This window comes from Primulina tabacum, chromosome 2, assembly GCF_025594145.1.
Source record: "Primulina tabacum isolate GXHZ01 chromosome 2, ASM2559414v2, whole genome shotgun sequence".
Classification (NCBI taxonomy): Eukaryota; Viridiplantae; Streptophyta; class Magnoliopsida; order Lamiales; family Gesneriaceae; genus Primulina; species Primulina tabacum.
The window spans coordinates 22507697-22526918 of NC_134551.1; the positions used below are offsets into that span (position 1 = coordinate 22507697).

The 19222-nt window shown below is 38.9% G+C and overlaps 1 protein-coding gene across 1 annotated transcript; it reads right to left on the reverse strand.

Annotated features, from left to right (window-relative positions):
- Positions 1-45: 45 nt before the first annotated feature.
- Positions 46-8161, reverse strand: LOC142531250 (ATP-dependent zinc metalloprotease FTSH 9, chloroplastic-like). The gene is made up of 13 exons (XM_075637347.1): positions 7296-8161; positions 5816-5881; positions 5604-5738; positions 5417-5482; positions 4852-5037; positions 4667-4753; positions 4469-4582; positions 3334-3458; positions 3137-3245; positions 2758-2883; positions 1675-1998; positions 1454-1577; positions 46-626 (listed from the first exon to the last, which is right to left on the reverse strand). Exons 1-13 carry the CDS (start codon positions 8136-8138, stop codon positions 499-501), a joined length of 2433 nt encoding a protein of 810 aa, XP_075493462.1. The 5' UTR covers positions 8139-8161; the 3' UTR covers positions 46-498.
- Between the last annotated feature and the right edge of the window lie 11061 nt (positions 8162-19222).

Sequence of the window (19222 nt, forward strand, 5' to 3'; positions counted from 1 at the left end):
AAGTATAAACATGTGAAGTACAATGTGGAAAAAGAAACAAGACCAGACAACAATGGGGCGCGTGGGATCTTTCTATAAATAATGACTGGCATATACAACAATATTATACTGACAGTTTAGTGTAGTGTAACTTAACCACTACAGCAAGACACACCCTACCAGTAGCTGCGACCACGTGCTGATTTACCCCCCTTAAAAACATCTAGAGCTTTCTTCCTATAGACAATATTACTAGGTAAACACACTTTCTTTCCAAACATAATGTCCAAGAACTCGACTTCCCAGCATCTTGCCACGTGATATTGTTGTGGAACAATAATAGTCTTATTAGAGGTGTATGTATTATGGAAAATGATCGCGTAAGTAATCCATCCACGCCCAGTTTTTGCCAATGGTGTCCTCGGTGGCATGTGCTGCGATCATGACAATTTACCAAAGACAAGAGTTCAACTTAATCTCTCGTTTCAGGGTTATGGAATTTTCAGTGAGCAACCTTTGCTATCTAGACTGTGTTTGCAGTGGGAGAAGAGAACCTTGTTTTCCTCTGATGAAGAATGTCAGCTCTGCTGGAGCAACCACTAATTTCAAACGTTCTTGAAGTTCTTCACCTTCAACTTTCTCTTTTTCTAGAATAAATGCAGTCAGATCACTATCACAATACATTTAGCCTTTTTCTTCTCTTCACATTCAAAAACCCAATTCTAAAAGATTGCATGCCAACAAAGCTCGACTTGAATAGTCGCTGACGTGAATGGGGGAGATATGATTCAGGGGTCCAAATAACGGTAAAGCCAGGTAGAAGTAATGGAAAAAATAAAACACTCTAGAAGAAAACAATTCATGTCCATTGGGAATCAGTTGTACTTGACTCCCAAGCTGCACATTCTATAAATCACCCAGGAACATTAAACTTGAAGCCATACAAACGGTGAACTTATTGCAATAAAAAAATAGCATTCATTTTTTTAAAATTATAATACAAGATTATGCTTTGTATAGGTACTTTCGTTAGAGATTAGTTGAGATGATCAAGAGAAGTTCGAGCCCTTTTTTTTTTTGCGGGCACTATCTAGTTTCTTTGTTTAGACTTCACGGGTCAGAAAATTTTAAGTACCACATGCTTAAACAAAAAATTAAATAACACATGTTTTTTAATCACAAAACGTGCTTGGCGGAAGTCTTCTTTCTAACGAAGAGAAAAGGTTGCCCGATTATAACCCAAGTGCTCTTCCCAGAAGATATTTTTCTATTAATTTTTACTTGCTCACACATGTAAAGTATAAACTGATCTGCTTGGCGATATTTCATTATTCCATCGAAAACTGAAATCAACGGCAAGGTTATCATTCCAATTTCATCAAGACAAAGATTTCCAAGGTTCTAAGGCTTGCAGGACTTTATTCAAATACATCTCACCAAGGGACAGGAAACTAATAAAATGAAAGAGTATTACCTTCCAGGTGCGCCCCAAGTCCCTCCAAGACAGTAGGATTAGCGCGAACAACCGAGAGTGCAACATCCAATGCAGATTGCAGTAAGGCTTTAACCTCTCTTTGAACAAGATCAACAAGGTGCCCCTATCAATTTAATACTTACAGTCAATATGGGTGCCATGGAACATGCATACAATTGAATAGTTAAATCAAGAAGAGACATGAGAATGTGTCATAGTACTTGATCTCTCCCCCAAGGTGGTGATCCCCCAGCCTCTTCCATTCCACCAGCAGAAAGAGTTGCCAATGAAATTGGGCCTATAGTTTCGTTAAGACCATATTCAGCAACCGCTTTGTACGCCATATCTGTTGCTCGCCGAATATCATCGAGTGCACCTGTTGATACACGCCCAGAGTAGATAAGCTCTTCCGCTGCACGACCACCAAGAAGAGTAACAAGGCGCCCACGCAACTCATCAACGAAGAGCAAATACCTATCTTCATTTGTTGGAGGTGTATAGGTAAACCCTAATGCTCCTCCAGATCTAGGTAATATGCTCAGCTTCTAATGACAACAAAATGATACATAGATCCTTAAGATATCACAGCTGCTTGATTAATCATCATTTTTGCATTGAAATGACTGATAAAAAAAAATTCAGGAAAATAAACTGTAACAGTACTACATGTGTTCAATATTGAATTAAAATATGAAAGATAAAATATCTTTTATAAAGCTAGATGAGGAACACTTCCAAACTATTAAAATGTGAAAGATAAAATATCTTTTATAAAGCTAGATAAAATATCTTTTATAAAGCTAGATGAGGAACACTTCCAAAGCACTTCCTTCAATGGAAATATCTCGGAGTTCAGGAAGGACATCATGACCTTTGTCTCTCTACCTCCAAGATCATAAGTTAATTCAGAATTTCAATCCAATGACAACAATTAAACTAGATGTGTTAAAAATCAGAATTATGTTTGGTAGTAATCATATCTTTTTAATGTGGATACCATAAAATGCATAGGATTTACGCTTCGACTCAAAATTACAAGTACTCTTTGTTAAGTTCAGGACTGAATATAAAAATTTTAAATATTTATGGGTAATTATACAGGTATGATATGCGTTTTTACCAACTAGAAAACTTATAACATCAATGCTCCTCCCGGAAAGGTAATATCGTCATTTTAGTATTTCTGTAATATACAATTTTTTTAAAATGTTCTACCCCACACCAGGGCCTCGGGCAAACATAGGGGATGACAGGATAAAACATAAACCAAACGAAATATAGAGGCAGCAGCTTAGTGTTGCTACCTCGACCCGTGGTTGACCAGGAAGGAGATTTGCGACTGCAGTTCCAACAACAGCATGGCCAGCTTCATGCCGAGCAACAACAGCTTTCTCACAGCCCTGCAACTTTGCTGTCTTCTTTTCAATCCCCTGTCACATAGAAACACTTCCTCCTTAAGACTCGAGGAAACTACAAAAACCAAGCCAGCAATGCTAATAAAGCCAATATGGCAAAAATATGGTATCATGGCTACAAGATCCATTTTTTCCTTTTTCTTTATATATACACAATGTCCTTGTAATATATTTGGTTTGGCAGTTGGGAAGTTTTAATCAGAGTGACAAGGAGTTCAGCTGTTGGAAAGTCTCCATTCAAAATAAACAGTGGAGAGAGTAACTTTACCGCTATCGACCTCTCTACTGCTTGAATGAAATCAATTTTCTCCACCACAATTTTATTGCTCCTTCCAGCCAATAAAGCAGCTTCATTCACCAAATTTGCCAGGTCAGCCCTGCACGATATACAAAATAAAGAAAAAATTATTTCAAATAGTCTATAAAAACCAATAGAACATTACGCATCAAAATGCCTATGGGTACCCTGTAAAACCGGTTGTCATGGAAGCAATATCACCCAAATTAACATCCTTGCCAAGAGGAAGTTCTTTCTTGGAAACATGTACTTCCAAAATGGTTTCTCTTCCACTCCGATCAGGTGTTTCCACCTAAGGGCCAAAAAAAACGAACTAATTGTTAAAAAGATTAGCCAAATAAACTCCTGTTCACCAAGAAATATTCCAACAACAGATGAGAACAATAGAGTGATAAAGCAACTTAGCCTGAAGGCTAAACTCTGGGACCATAACGAAAACATAACTTTTTGGTAAAAATGTACGTTCTTCGAAAATAGTATTCAATCTCTTAGTTTCAGCAATTAAGAAAGTTTTGATTAGAGATTTAAAGACAACTTGTTGAGTTTGTAGAAATTATGTCAGTTGCTATCTGACTTTATTTGCAACTGTGAGACATTAAGGGTTTTCCAGAGCATAAATTAATCAATGGTTTCCAGAGAGACTCATGGATCTTATTTCAACAGAACGAAATATTTTGACATGCCTTCCAAGAAATATTTGCCGGGAATACCTGAAACATATACAAACACTATTGGTGCCATGCTCTTACTCCATCAAGATCAAGGTCCACGGCAAAGTCTAAATGAAGTGTAACCTAAAGGACTTGTTACGTACAACAAAAAAAGATGTGATTGTGTCCTTAAGTGAGCATAGAGTATCTCCTTAAGTTTCTTTCCATTTCAAGAATTGATTGTAGATTGGGATATACACAAATTATTACAATGTGTGTTTGCGTGTCTCCTTCTGTTTCTTTTAAGCAGTATTGTTTATATCGAATTTTAGCAAAGAACAAAAGTAGCTTGAGTCTTAACTAATGGTTTTACTCGGTCATCTAGGTTCAGCATAACGAATCAGTTTAGTGGTCTATACCCTTAATCCAATAGAGCGAGACATTTAAGTGTATGTCACCTACTTTATAATGTTTTAAAATTCATACTATTCCCATATACAATGATTGTGTAATACTACCTTAATGAAGCTAATAAATTCATACCCCCACCATACAAATAAACCTGAACTGGCAAGTTAAAACTTATCGAACTGGACCTGAAATAGCAACAGGGAAGTTGCACATCAGAAGACATCCAGAGTAACCTGCTTACCATAACCACTCGGTCAAATCTACCAGGTCTGCGCAGCGCGGGATCTAAAACATCTGCTCTGTTGGTTGCTCCAAGAACAATCACTGCAGAGTTACTATCAAATCCATCCATTTCCTGCATGGAACTTCTAGCATGCTTATTGAATTTGGACAACGCAAAGAAGTCCTTAAACTAAAACTCTACTTTTTAAAAACTTACAGTTAGCAGCTGATTTAAGGTCTGTTCACGCTCATCATTGCTGACCATGCGGAATCTACCATCTCGACTCTTGGCAACAGCATCTATCTACAAATTGTGGAAATTATAGGTATCTGAGTGAAAATATCAGGATGATTTACGTGTTGGAATATTAATACCAAGAAAAAAGAAGTGGTAGTGGATACCTCATCTATGAATATTATGGACGGAGCCTCCTTCTTTGCTCTAGCAAAGAGGTCTCTGACACGAGAAGCACCCATACCAACATACAATTCTACAAACTCACTAGCTGAACAGCTTATAAAGGGCACATCAGCTTCCCCAGCAACTGCTTTCGCTAAAAGTGTCTTACCTGTTCCCGGGAGACCAACCTGTTAGATAACCAGAGCTGTATTTAGTATTTAGAATTTTATCCATGTTTGCATAGTTCAAAGAGTAACAGACACAAGTGAACCTTGACTATTATAAATAAAAAGGAATAGGAAATAACTCAGATCAGGATTAAATCCATTTATCTACTAATAAAATTAAGAATGTTGGAGAAGTGACAGCAAATAACTAGGCTAATGTGTTCTATATCCTAAATAACAAAGTATACGTGTTTGTGTATGGAGATGCTCTCTGTGAAGAAAATGAAGAAAAAGTTCTTAAAGAGCGACCACCATGATTTTCAATAAATATATAAATATAAACACAAAACGCAGGAAAAAATTAATTATTTGCAGCATACATTAGTAAAACACAACTCACCAAGAGGACACCTCTCGGAGGGCGTGCACCAAGTCTTACATACCTGTCTGGATTCCTAAGAAATTCCTGTCAAGTGAGCAGATGAAAAAAATGAAATATATACCTCCAAATTAAGATGATACAATACGCAATATTTTTTATTATTAAATAAGCAATTAATACAAAATATTCAGCACGATTTACATACCACGATCTCTTCTAGCTCCTCCTTCGCCTCGTCAACACCAGCAACATCCGCAAATGTAACAGTTTCCCCTTGTTCAGACACTTTGGAGCCCCTTGAATTAGCAGACTTGCGGTTTCTAAGTTGTCCTGGAGTATTCTGTACATTTGCGATTCACACAGAGAGAATGTTCATAACCTCGTTTTCAGAAAAATATAAAAGCATGACGGTTATACCTGAAAAAAGCTCATAGGTAACCGATGAAGAAGACCAGCAAGCACTGCGGCGTAAAATAAAGCTATCTATTATATAACACAGAAGACAATGGAGTGAGATTCATCGGTATACTGTCCGAGATGCTTCAGCAATGCCATAACGAAAATATAAAACTAGAAGCAGACAGCAGCAGCAATGAAATCTGCAGGAGGCCCTCTGGCCTGTTGCATGTATAAATTCCCTAGGTTGCATTTGCATTGATGAATTTAGAGCTAAGGATTTCAAATCCATGATAACAAATTCATCCCACTTGCTTGAGTGCTCTTAAAATCTATGGATTTGAATTACATCCCTGTACATTTTCACTTGTTAATTAACTAATCCAATCGATTTCAAATTTACACAAATGGAGTCATTTGTAATCATTCATTCATTCTCTCACATCCTTTACTCAAATCCAAATCCTTCGGTCCAAATGCAACCTTAATATTTTTGGGAATAAAAAAATCCTTACAGAAAAGGCAATAAAATACGTTGTAGGAGAAACAAAACTATTTTTTCCTCGTCTTCTTTATAATATTTCTTCATATCCTCGTCTTGTTTTTAATTTCCTCTATATTGAAATTAATTATAATACGGTGGAATTTCTCAAATATAACACAAATTTGCTAACCACCAAGAAATTTTAATATTTTATAATCATAAGACCCAATATCAAAAGCTTTTCTGCATTCCATGCAAAACTGATAAAAAAAAACCATTACATCTACAACGAATTAAATTTGAATTTATAAGCTGCTGATATAATTTGATGCAATTACTTAGAATTCGAAGATATTTAGCAAGAATTAGCTGCAAAGGTACTGTGTAATATGACATTTAGGGAATTCAAAGAAAATGATATTTCTTCACGAAAATTTCAGAAAATTAGTCTTATTTTCCTTCAAATGCTGAATGTCTACTGAATTCAATTCACTTTTTCTGTGCTCGAAGAGCAAAATAATCACCTTGTTGTGCTGAGTACTAAATCACAACTTTCAAAGCTTCAAATAGAGTGATTACAGCACGGGGATCTATCCTCAAATACTTCTGATATTCCTTAAAACTATGCAATTTTTTACCTATCCCATACAAGCTAGTGCCTCTACGTGCCTAGCTCCTAAGCCCAATGAATTTTCGTACCCAGTTGCACCACCTTGGGCCTTTGACCATGACACAGATGTGTGATAAAAACACAGTTCACACTTCACAGCAGCTAGCAATTATATAATTAGTACAAAATCACTCTAAACATCATTCCTTGGTCAAGATAACTCATCATGAATTCATTGCTACAGAGACACAAAATCAATGAACTTTACAATCAAAAGCACTTGCAGAGAAATATGACACCAAGTATCTCACGTTCATGGTCCTGATTATTCAACAAATAAATTACAGTAAATACAAAACAAAGGGAAGTTTTGGCAACAGTGGAAAATAAAACTAATGACAACTCACCAAAGCCGAACTCAAGAATCCACCAGACCTCTTATCAGGAGACCCAAACTCAACATCATTCTCCACCATCTTCTCATAGGGCGTTTTGATATCGCTCGGTCTTGTGGTCGTGTAAACTATTCTTTTTGTGGGATTCACACTCCGTAACAAAGAATCCGACTCCTGAAGCTTACTATTCAGATCACCAACTACACTCTCCACTCCCCCAATAGCCGTGGCTTCGGTCTTCAACTTAAACATCACATGCACACCATCAACCTCCACCTTCTGCACCTGGTTACTGTTGATCTTACTAAGAAACTCGCTATAAGGGACGCTGACAAGAGTGGTAGGAGGCCGAGGCTCGGATCCCGGAAGCGGAATCCCCGGCCGGAGCAACCTCATCACAAACATGACAATACCTAATTGAACGAGTAAAACGCCAATCTCTTGAGCTTGAATAATAGGTTTCCAACTCCACTTGCTATGGTTTCTCTTGGACTTCCACCACCAATTGTTTTTGTCCCGTCCTGGCCGGGGGGCTTTCTGCGGTTCAGGCCTATTAGCTTCAGTCTGATCTGTGGAATCCGTGTCGTGCTCACGAGAACTATGGACGTCTATGTTGGTGCATCTATTACGGTTCTTGAGGAAACAATCTCTCCAGAGGTGAAGCTTGGAAACCCTAGATTGCAGCCGGAAGGACACCGTGTCGTAAATCAGACGAGTTGGAATTCCGTGAAAAGCTCCGTATCGATATCGATTGGAGACGAAGGTGTAATTGTGGTGTAAATTGTTGGGAAATTTGTTAGAAAACATGGATAATCGGCTGTGGATTGATGGAGTCGAGGGTTCCATCGTTGCCATTAATATTAATTATGTTATATATGTGTATATTGCAACGACTATACATATACATATGTCCAAACAGCGAATAAATGTGGGAACTTCACACACACACACACACATATATATATATTGCTATTTATTAAAATTAGACATGTTATAATAACTAAATAGTATCTTAATCATTTTCTGAAACTACTTAAAATACCCTCGTTTCATTTCTCCACGTTTTTCTAAGTTCTAACCAAATCAGATCATCTTTTTCACTCGCAACTTAGAGAGACTAAAGTTCATTCTCTTCTCTTCTCGATTAAATCTCTTTCTCAAGCATAAAAATTCTACTAATATTTCTGAAACGATACAAACAAGTGTCGTGCAAAGAACAACAAAAACACCAACCTTCGGAAGACATCAAAAATCCGATCAATTTCTAGTAAATTTGGAACACATTTTTTTTTCATTCATTTTTTATGCCAATTTGCCATAAAAACACATATATCTGTCATCAAAAAATCATCTCAAGTGTTGATGTGATGCGTCGATATGTTGGTTTGACCTACTGATAAACACGAATTATATAGCATTTTAGGGACTTTATTTTGTCGTATTCGTGCTTATCTGGCGTTTTTATTCCGAGTTTCGCGCTTATTTCGTCTCATTATGGCTATTTGCAGGTTTGACCAAAAGATGATAAAAGCCAAAGAAATGGAAAGAAGTCAAATTTCACAATGCCACGTCCGAAATACTCGGAAAAATAGGAAAAAAAAACACGAGAGGCCAAACACAGACCCTTACACGGACCCCGTGTAAGGGTCCGTGTACATCAATCTCCACAGAAGAGAAAATCAGAGACTACACGGACCCCTTGACGGACTTGTATCCGGGGTCCGTGTCATTACTGCCGAAGGGAGACTTTTCCAGAGAATACACGGACCCCGAGACGGACCTCTGCACGGGGTCCGTGTCCAATGTTCTGGAAGAAAGTTGGACCGAGTCTACACGGACCCCTTTCCTGATGCATGCACGGGGTCCGTGCCCTTAAGATCAGAATCAGATTTTGGCGAAGATTTGTTCGTGATTTTGGAGAGGAATAAAAGGGGAAAACCTAGAAAAGAAGATGGGGGGTTGAATTTTTGAGGGAGCCGACTTTTGAGAGAGAAAAAAAGGTGAGAGTTTTGAAACTCTGGAAGACGGCGACAGTTTGGGAGATTTGAGAGATAAACCGTGCAGTTTACACGCAAGATCCTACACACCATCGCTGAGATTTTCTCCTCTCTTGTTTTCTTATTTTTATTCATGAATTCAATTAATAGATTTGTTTCTAGCTTTGAATTTATGGAGTAGTTTTCTCTTGTGATCGGGACCACTATAGGGACAAACGGTTGATTTTTGTTTATTCATTGGGTTGTTTGATTTATGAAATTATTTCTTGTTATTGATTAATGTTTGCGTAATTTTCTTGCTTTTAATTTGATCAATTAATTGCATGTTTGTTGATCGATCTTGACTCGAAAGAGAATAGATTGAGTTTAGCTTCAGAAATATTAATCAACACACGGTTAAATCGACTAGAAATAGTATTCGATTTCATTGTGCGATTTTAGGCGAAAGCTGTGATTCCATCGTTGATACATGCGTTTTCGTTTAATTAAATCTAATTAGAAATAATTAGACTGTTAAATAAAAATATGATTATAAATTCTAGAAATAGATTTATAATCAAATTAGGGAATTGCATCGTGACATCGAATAATTTGTGGTTAAATAATTCCAGGGCGTGATATTAATCAAAGTTTGTTACCGTCGTGTGTTCCCGGTCATTTTATTTAAATTTGAAAATCCCTAAATTCCAAGCTTTTCTGCCAATTTGATTTTAGTCATTAAATTAACATAAATTAGTTTAATTTAATTAGCTTAAATAATCATCAAATCACTTATCATCGTCTGCCTATATTAAGCCGAATAATTTAAATCTTAGTACTTGAAAAATAGTCTCTGTGTGATCGATACTTGGACTTGTCGTCCAATTACTATAACTTGACCTAGTCCGCTTGCTAGAATTTTTCCCAACCGAAATTGTCGGTCAAGTTTTTGGCGCCGTTGCCGGGGACTATTTATTTAATATTAGGATAAATTATTTGTTTGAGACTAGGCTTTTATTCTTAGTTTTAAATCTTTCCTTTATTTTTAAATCTTTAGTATTTTAATTAGTTAATTTTACTTCAGAACTTTTACACTCTTTTGGAGCTTAAATTGTGCATTTAAATTTTTGATTTCAGGGGTTAGCTCGTGTTATATGAGCCGTGCTCAAGACGTCAGGAATCTAGTGCCACTTGATCTTGAGATTGAAAGCACTCTTCGCAGTATCCGTAGAGCTCGAAGGACCAACAACTTGGCTCTTGAATCCGAATCTGAAGCAGAATCTGAAATAGACCGTAAACCAGAATTTGAAGACATGGCTGGGGAAGAGGATAATCGCACTCTAATGGAGCTTCATAGGCCAGCATTTGGAGGTTATGGTTCTTGTAGTGCCCAAGAATCAATACACGTAAAACCCATACATCTATTTAATTAATTTTAAATTAGTTTTAGCCATGCATAATTTATGAAAATGCATTATTTTAAATTATTCATGTTTATGGTGATGCACGTTAAAACATTCTTCGAGTTTCCTATTTCAGGCCATTATTCGAGGCGGGATTGAGGAAAAGACCCGGTGACGATTTTTGGCAATTTAAAATGTGGTATTTTATTTTAAGTTATGGATGGGGCATTTTAAATAAATTTATTTAGCTTAGCATTTTAAAGACTAAATTATGTATTTAGTGGTTTAAGAGCTTAAAACTTTTTAAAATTAGCCTTTTGGTGTGTGTTATTTTAAATTAGGAGTTTGTTTCAAATTTAGTGTGTTTTTATTCTAATTAGGGGATTATATTTAAAAAGGTTGTAGAGATAGTATTCTATTTAATTTGTTAATTAAGTAACACTTTAACTAGCATTTTATTAGTATGTTAATTATTTAATTAAGCCAAATTTTAATCCCCTAATCTAGCCACACACACACACCGATACACACACACTTACACACATTCAGAATTTTATTATTTTGAAAAGAAGCAAACCCTAGGGTTCTCCTTCCCCAAGAGCAGCCGCCCCCTTCCCCTTTATTTTCCAGCAAGTTTTCGGCAACTTTATTGCCAGAAAAATCGAGCCAAGTCGTCCCGGATCGAGCCTCGCACCGTCTCCGCTTCGATATCGTCGTTTCGATAACGTTTGATATCATAAAGCACGTATAATCTCTCCTTTGCTGCGTCGATCATGTCATATTATGTGTTGCGTTGTTTTTATGCGTAAAATCATGTGTATGATGTTCGTAGTTTGAGCGATTAATTGATTGGATCGGCTTTGAAGAAAAAATTTTAGATCTAAACCACGTTTTTACTGTTCTGGTTAAAATAGCGAATTTTCAGTCGAGATTTTGAGAAAACTTTCAACACGAAAAATGTAGAACTTTTTGATGCTTTCGATTTGATATAAAATTCGAGATTTTTGGATGAAAATTGAGTGAGTTATAGCGTTTTTCGTGTGACTGCTCAAACTGCGACTTTTACGTAAATTGTGTTCTTGAAGTTTAATTGTTGCAGGCTTCGTTGGGAATCGACGGGTGATCGTTGCTGCGTCTAGGTATGTTTAGTTCGATGTTGGGATGATTTTTGGTGTCTCTTTTCGTGTCGTTAGGCACCAAGTGGAATCAAGAGTCGAGGAGGAAAATGGTGTCGAACTTCAAGTTGTGTCATTAGTTGTGGATTGTCACACTTGGGAACAATTATAATGGCTTACTTGGGTTTGGTACAATGTCGTGACGCTCTAGGACGGGTCTCGAGGTGTCGAGTCACGGTTGGGTGATCGAAATAGGAAGAGGAAGCCACAAGCACTTGAATTCTCGTAGGTACGCGTTCACAGTAGCTACACGGACCCCTACACGGATGAGGGCACGAGGTCCGTGCCTTTGGGTTTCACTTAGTGTACTTTTCCAGTGCCTACACGGATGTCTACCCGGACCCTGACACGGGGTCCGTGCCTTTGTTTTCTCCTTAGTGCCAAGAAACCGAGAGTACACGGACCTTGACACGGACCCGGGGTCCGTGCCATTCCTTTTCTTCACGACACATTTTACAGTATGTATACGGACCTGTACACGGACCAGGCACGGGGTCCGTGCCTTCCCTTTTTCCTTCGCACACATTTTACCGAACCTACCCGGACCCTTACACGGACCCAGGCACGGGGTCCGTGTACTGCTTATTTTGGGAAAAATATTGATGTATGCTTTGAGGTTTGATGTCTTGGTTTAGTGCACTGATTTACATGGTCGAGTCATGGGAATTTTAGCATGTCCTAAGTAAGCGATTGAGCTTAGGTATAGGCATGATGATTACGTTTAAGTCACGCAAATTAAACTTTTGAGCTCATGTTAGCATGTTGCAGCAACGGCCCCAAACGAGATCCAACGAATCCCTCAACGCCAAGTAAGTATGATGACGTGCAAAAGAAAACATTTTAAAGTTTTGAGGTATGCTAATTGCTTTGTGACCAAATGTATGAATGGGTTTGGAAGTCGGTGAACGTGGCCGAGGACCTCTCCGCCCCGTTAAACTTATGAACGGGTTCAAATCGGGATTGGAAAGCGTTAAACTTATGAACAGGGACCAATCCACCCGTTAAACTTATGAACGGGGATCTTATGTATGCGGCAGTGGATACGTCCCTGTCAGCCCAGTACTGTGGTGTGTCTGATCAGGCCTTATTATGTTATGGGTCACTTACTTTGAAACATGCCTCTACGCAAAATTATGCTTTATACGCTCAAGTTTATGTTACGAGAATGTTTAAGAAAAGCTCATGTTGATGGCACGTCTAAGTTAAGCTCACGATGTTCAAGTTTCAAGCATGTTAAATTCAAGTTCAAGTATGTATGTTCTATTTTTAAAGTTGCATGCGGTTTTATTATGTAGTACTCGCTATTTCCCAGTTTATACGTGTTGAGTCTTTAGACTCACTAGACTTGATCGATGCAGGTGAGTATGTTGATGAGGAGACAGGAGGTGGCGACCAAGGGGCAGGCTTGGACTGAGCGGGAGGCTAACCCGAGGACCGCAATGTTAATGTTTTTATGCAAATGTTAATTTACTCTGATTTCATGTTTTGAGGGAAACACTTTGAGCAAACCTTTTGTGGGCAAATTTTATTGAAGTTATTTTGAGCAACCATGTCTTATGGGGGACTTGGTTGAGATATTTTATGGCAAACTTTGAAGGTTATGTTATATTTAAGAAAATTTTAAATTTTTCCGCAAATTTTGAACGGTAAATGTACGGTACGTTACAGTTCTAGTATCGTCCGCCCTACAATTCAGGCAAATACATTCGAACTTAAGCCCACCATCATCCAAATGATTCAAATGCAAGTTAAATTCAAGGGATCACCATCTGAAGATCCCAATGCACATCTGGAGAACTTTCTGTCGATCTATGATACGATTAAGTGCAATGGGTTGAGTACTGATGCCATTCGACTCAGATTATTTCCATTCTCCCTGCAAGGAGAAGCTATGGAGTGGCTTCGAGACCTTCCAGCTGGTTCTATTAGTACATGGGATGGGCTAGTTGAGGTCTTCATGCACAGGTATTTTCCCCCAACTAAGATTACACAGTTGAGAAACGAAATCACATCATTTAGACAGAGAGATGGAGAATCACTGAATTCAACATGGGCTAGGTTTAAGAAGATGTTGAGGATGTGCCCGAGACATGGTTTTCAATAGGCCAGCAGGTTGAGACATTCTATTATGGGGTGGATCCTTCTGTGAGATCTATGCTCGATGCGGCAGCAAACGGAAGCTTATACAGGAAAACGCCAACCGCAGCACTTGAAATCATCTCGAATATGGCAGAAAGCAATGAGGGTTGGCAAGATAACCGAAGGGAGAAGAAGGTCAGATTCCTTGAGATGGATGCTTTGACAGCGATTACAGCGAAACTTGATGGATTGACACATCAGATGGCACAGTTACAAGCACAGAAGTCAATACCAGTCAAGTCAGTGAATCAGATTCAAGGAAGTGCTGAAATGGTTGGTGGTTCATCTAGTGACATGCCATTCATGCCAGATATGTCTTGTGAGGGAATACAGTGCTTTGGAGGGGATTCAGTAAATTATGTGGGAAACCAGGGTCGTCAGCAATATAATCCATACAGTTTCTCATATAATCCAGGCTGGAGGAATCATCCGAATTTTGGGTGGAGACCGTCAGAAAATTCTGTTGAGCCACTACATTTTAATCCTCCACAACATCCTACACAGCAAAAGCCTCCTCAGCAAACACCTAAACCTCCGCAAGGTGCTGGACCTTCTATGCCACCCGGTTTCAAGCCACAGGATAGCAAGTCAAACCTTGAGGACTTGCTTGCAAAGTACATAGCCGGGAATGAGATGAGATGGCAAAACCATGATGCCATGATGCAAAGAGTGGAGACGCAACTAGGGCAATTAACGACACAAATGGCTACACGAGCTCCGGGTACACTACCTAGTGACACGGAAAAGAATCCAAAAGGTGTCAATGCAGTCACGGTGACGTCTCCCATAAAGCAGGAAGTGATCGATGTTGAAGGCGATGTGAAGGAGAAGGAATTATCCAAGCAAAGGTCAGAGGACGCAAGGGAGAAAGGCAAGTCTCTAAACTCAAACTCCAATATTGATATTAATTCACTCCCTTTTCCCCAAAGAGCTAAGCAACTGCAATTGGATACTCAATTTTCAAAATTTCTTGAGATTTTCAAAAAGCTGCATATAATTATCCCATTTGCAGAAGCTTTAGCTCAAATGCCCTCATATGCAAAATTTCTTAAAGAGATTTTATCAAACAAGAGGAAATTGGTTGACTTTGAGACAGTTAAGCTTTCGGAGGAATGTTCTGCAATTTTACAAAATAAACTCCCTCCGAAGCTTAAGGATCCAGGTAGTTTCTCTATCCCTTGTACTATTGAAACTTCGAATTTTAGTAAAGCTTTGTGTGACTTAGGTGCAAGCATTAACTTGATGCCATATTCATGTTTAGAGAAGCTGAAAATAGGTGAATTGAAACCAACTACAATTTCCCTATAGTTAGCTGATAGATCAATTAAATATCCTAGGGGAGTTGTAGAGGATGTGTTAGTAAAGGTTGACAAGTTCATTTTTCCGGTTGATTTTGTTGTGTTGGATATGGAAGAGGATCGTGAGATTCTTTTTATTTTAGGAAGACCGTTTTTAGCCACTGGGAAAGCTCTGATAGATGTACAAAAGGGTGAGTTGGTGTTGAGACTGACTGATGAGAGTGTGGTGTTTAATGTTTTTCCGTCCATCAAATATCCTAATGATACATCTGATTGTTTTAGAATTGATGCTACTGACGAGCTTGTTGAGTGTGGGTTGCAGGAATTGATAGGTGAAGATCCTTTGGAGATTTGTTTGACTGATTCATGCCCAGGAGAGTTGGAAAATGAGGATATTAAGGAATACATGCAGTATCTAGAAGCAGGCAGACCAATTTCCAAGACGGTAAATTCTAGGATTGGGGAGCTTGGGCATATCCCAAAACCTTTAAAGTCATCCATCGAAGAATCCCCAATCCTAGAGATGAAACCTCTTCCTTCGCACTTAAAATATCTGTTTTTGCTTGATAATAATAAATTGCCAGTAATTGTTTCATCTAATTTGACAGGTATGGAGGAAGAAAAGCTGCTGCGAGTCTTGAGAGATAACATCAAAGCCATAGGTTGGAGTATTGCAGACATAAAGGGGATCAGCTCCTCCATGTGCATGCACAAAATTCTGATGGAGGCCGACCACAAGACATCTACCCAACCTCAAAGACGTCTAAACCCGGCTATGCAAGAGGTGGTGAAGAAAGAGGTGATAAAGCTACTGGACGCAGGTATTATTTACCCGATTTCTGATAGTAGGTGGGTTAGTCCAGTGCAATTTGTTCCGAAAAAAGGTGGGATCACTGTTGTGAAGAATGAAAATAATGAATTAATTCCTACCAGAACTATTACAAGGTGGCTTGTTTGCATTGCTTATAGAAAACTTAATGACGCCACCCGTAAAGACCACTTCCCCCTCCCATTTATTGATCAAATGTTGGAAAGGTTGGCTGGACATTCTTTCTACTGTTTCCTGGATGGTTATTCCAGTTATATGCAAATTCCCATTAACCCTGAAGATCAGGAGAAAACCACTTTTACTTGTCCTTATGGGACATTTGCATATAAACGAATGTCATTCGGTCTATGTAATGCACCAGCGACTTTCCAACGATGCATGATGGCAATTTTTCACGATATGATTGAGGACTTTATTGAAATATTCATGGACGATTTTTCTGTCTTTGGCTCTTCGTTTGATACATGTTTGTTTAATCTGTCTAAAGTCTTGGAGAGATGTGAAGAGTCAAATTTGGTTTTGAACTGGGAAAAATCCATTTCATGGTGAGAGAAGGAATAGTGTTGGGGCACAAAATTTCGGAAAATGGGATCGAAGTTGATAAGGCAAAGATTGAAGTAATTGAAAAACTCCCAGCCCCAACAAACATCAGAGGAGTGCGTAGTTTTCTAGGACATGCAGGGTTTTATAGACGCTTTATCAAAGATTTTTCCTGCATTGCTAAGCCTCTGACCAACTTACTGATAAAAGATGTGCACTTTGATTTTTCTGATGAGTGTGTGCAGGCATTTCAGATTTTGAAGGAGAAATTGATCACCGCACCTGTGATGATAGCACCTGATTGGGGGTCGCCATTTGAGGTGATGTGTGACGCAAGTGACACAGCTCTAGGAGCAGTGTTGGGCCAAAAGAGGGATAAATGCATTCATGTCATCTACTATGCTAGCATGACACTGTCCACTGCCCAACTGAACTATGCTACTACAGAGAAGGAGCTTCTTGCTGTGGTTTTTGCTCTGGATAAGTTTAGATCGTATTTGATAGGGAGCAAAGTTGTAGTGCATACCGATCATTCAGCCTTGAAATATTTGATGGCTAAGAAAGATGCAAAACCAAGGCTAATTCGTTGGATTCTTCTTTTGCAGGAATTCGACCTGGAGATAATCGATAGGAAGGGGACAGAGAATCAAGTTACAGACCATCTTTCGTGTCTGGAGAATCCTATAAAAGGTAATGACTTTATTCGCGATGACTTCCCGGATGAACAACTCTTTGAAATCAACAGTTTGCTATGGTATGCCGATTTTGTTAATTATCTAAGTTCATTCCTCCCCATTTCACCTATCAGCAAAAGAAGAAGTTTTTCTCAGATTTGAAATATTATTTGTAGGAGGACCCTTATTTGTTCAGAATATGTGCAGATGTTATAATCCGGAGATGTATCCCCCAAGAAAAGGTAAGCGAAATTTTGTTTCATTGTCATGCTGGTGCGGCTGGAGGCCATTTTGGGGCAACTAGAACTGCGTCCAAAGTCCTCAAGTCTTGTTTTTATTGGCCTACTTTGTTTAAGGATGCGCATGAATATGTCACAAAATGTCCAGATTGTCAGCGCACAGGTAATATCTCTAGGAGACATGAATTACCTCTCAATAATATTCTTGTGTGTGAATTATTTGATGTGTGGGGTATCGATTTCATGGGTCCATTCCCAGTTTCTTTTGGGAACAAGTATATTTTGGTGGCTGTAGATTACGTGTCAAAATGGGTGGAGGCATTTGCATGCAAAACGAATGATTCTAGGGTTGTCGTTCAATTTCTCATGAAAATATTTTCTTACGTTTTGGCACACCTAGAGCCATTATTAGCGATGGGGGTACTCACTTTTGCAATCGTCAGTTTGACAGTCTGTTGGCCAAGTATGGGGTCCGACATAAGGTGGCCACACCTTATCACCCTCAAACTAGTGGCCAAGTCGAGGTATCGAACAGAGAACTTAAACGCATTCTCGAGAAGACTGTCGGTGCTTCAAGGAAAGAATGGTCTAGAAAACTCGACGATGCACTTTGGGCTTACCGCACTGCTTTTAAAACCCCCATTGGCATGTCTCCTTTTAAATTGTTGTATGAGAAGTCGTGTCACCTACCTGTTGAACTTGAACATAAGGCTTACTGGGCTACTAAATTCTTGAATTTTGATGCTAAAGCCACAGGTGACGAGAGAGTGCTGCAGCTGAATGAATTAGACGAGTTTAGGTTGGAGGCTTATGAGAATGCCAAGCTTTACAAAGAGAAAACCAAACGCTGGCATGATCAGAACATCGTCCATCGAGAATTTGTGGTGGGACAACTGGTACTGCTATATAATTCCCGACTGAAGCTGATGCCAGGTAAGTTGCGTTCACGATGGTCAGGACCATACACCATCACGCAAGTTTTTCCCTACGGGACAGTGGAGATCACTAGCGAAGCAACTGGAGCTTTCAAAGTAAATGGGCATAGACTGAAGGTTTATCATGGTGGTGCCATACCCGATGAGCCGACCACCGTGGATCTGCAGGATCCAAACTAAATAAAGGGAGTACAGTCAGGCTATCGACTCTAAATTTAGCGCTTGCTGGGAGGCAACCCAGTGTTTAATTTTATTTTTCTTCTTTTATTTTAAGTTTTTCTGTCTTTTTGTTTTATGCATTGTTCGTGAGTTAATCTCAGTAAATGGTGGTGCAGGTAATTTATTTACAAGCGGTGGGATTTCTAAAGTGTGGGGATCTATTGGGATAAGCGGTTTCAGAACGTCAAATAGTCCAAGGAAGTTTCTGTAAAATTCCTTGATGTGTAAATTTATAAGAATTGTACATATCTGGTTTTGCATTGCGTATATGATTCATAGTCCGTTTCTAATTCGTTCAAACTTTTCGATTTTACGTGCCGAGCCACCCCGGACCTCCACCCGGACCCCTACACGGGGTCCGTATCGATTTATTCCCCGACTTTTGAAATTGCCGAGCTAACACAGACCACGATCCGGACCCCTACACGGGGTCCGTGTCCATCCTTTTCAAAATTGCCAGCCTCCAGAGTGTACACGGACCTAGCCCCGGACCCCTACTCAGGGTCCGTGTA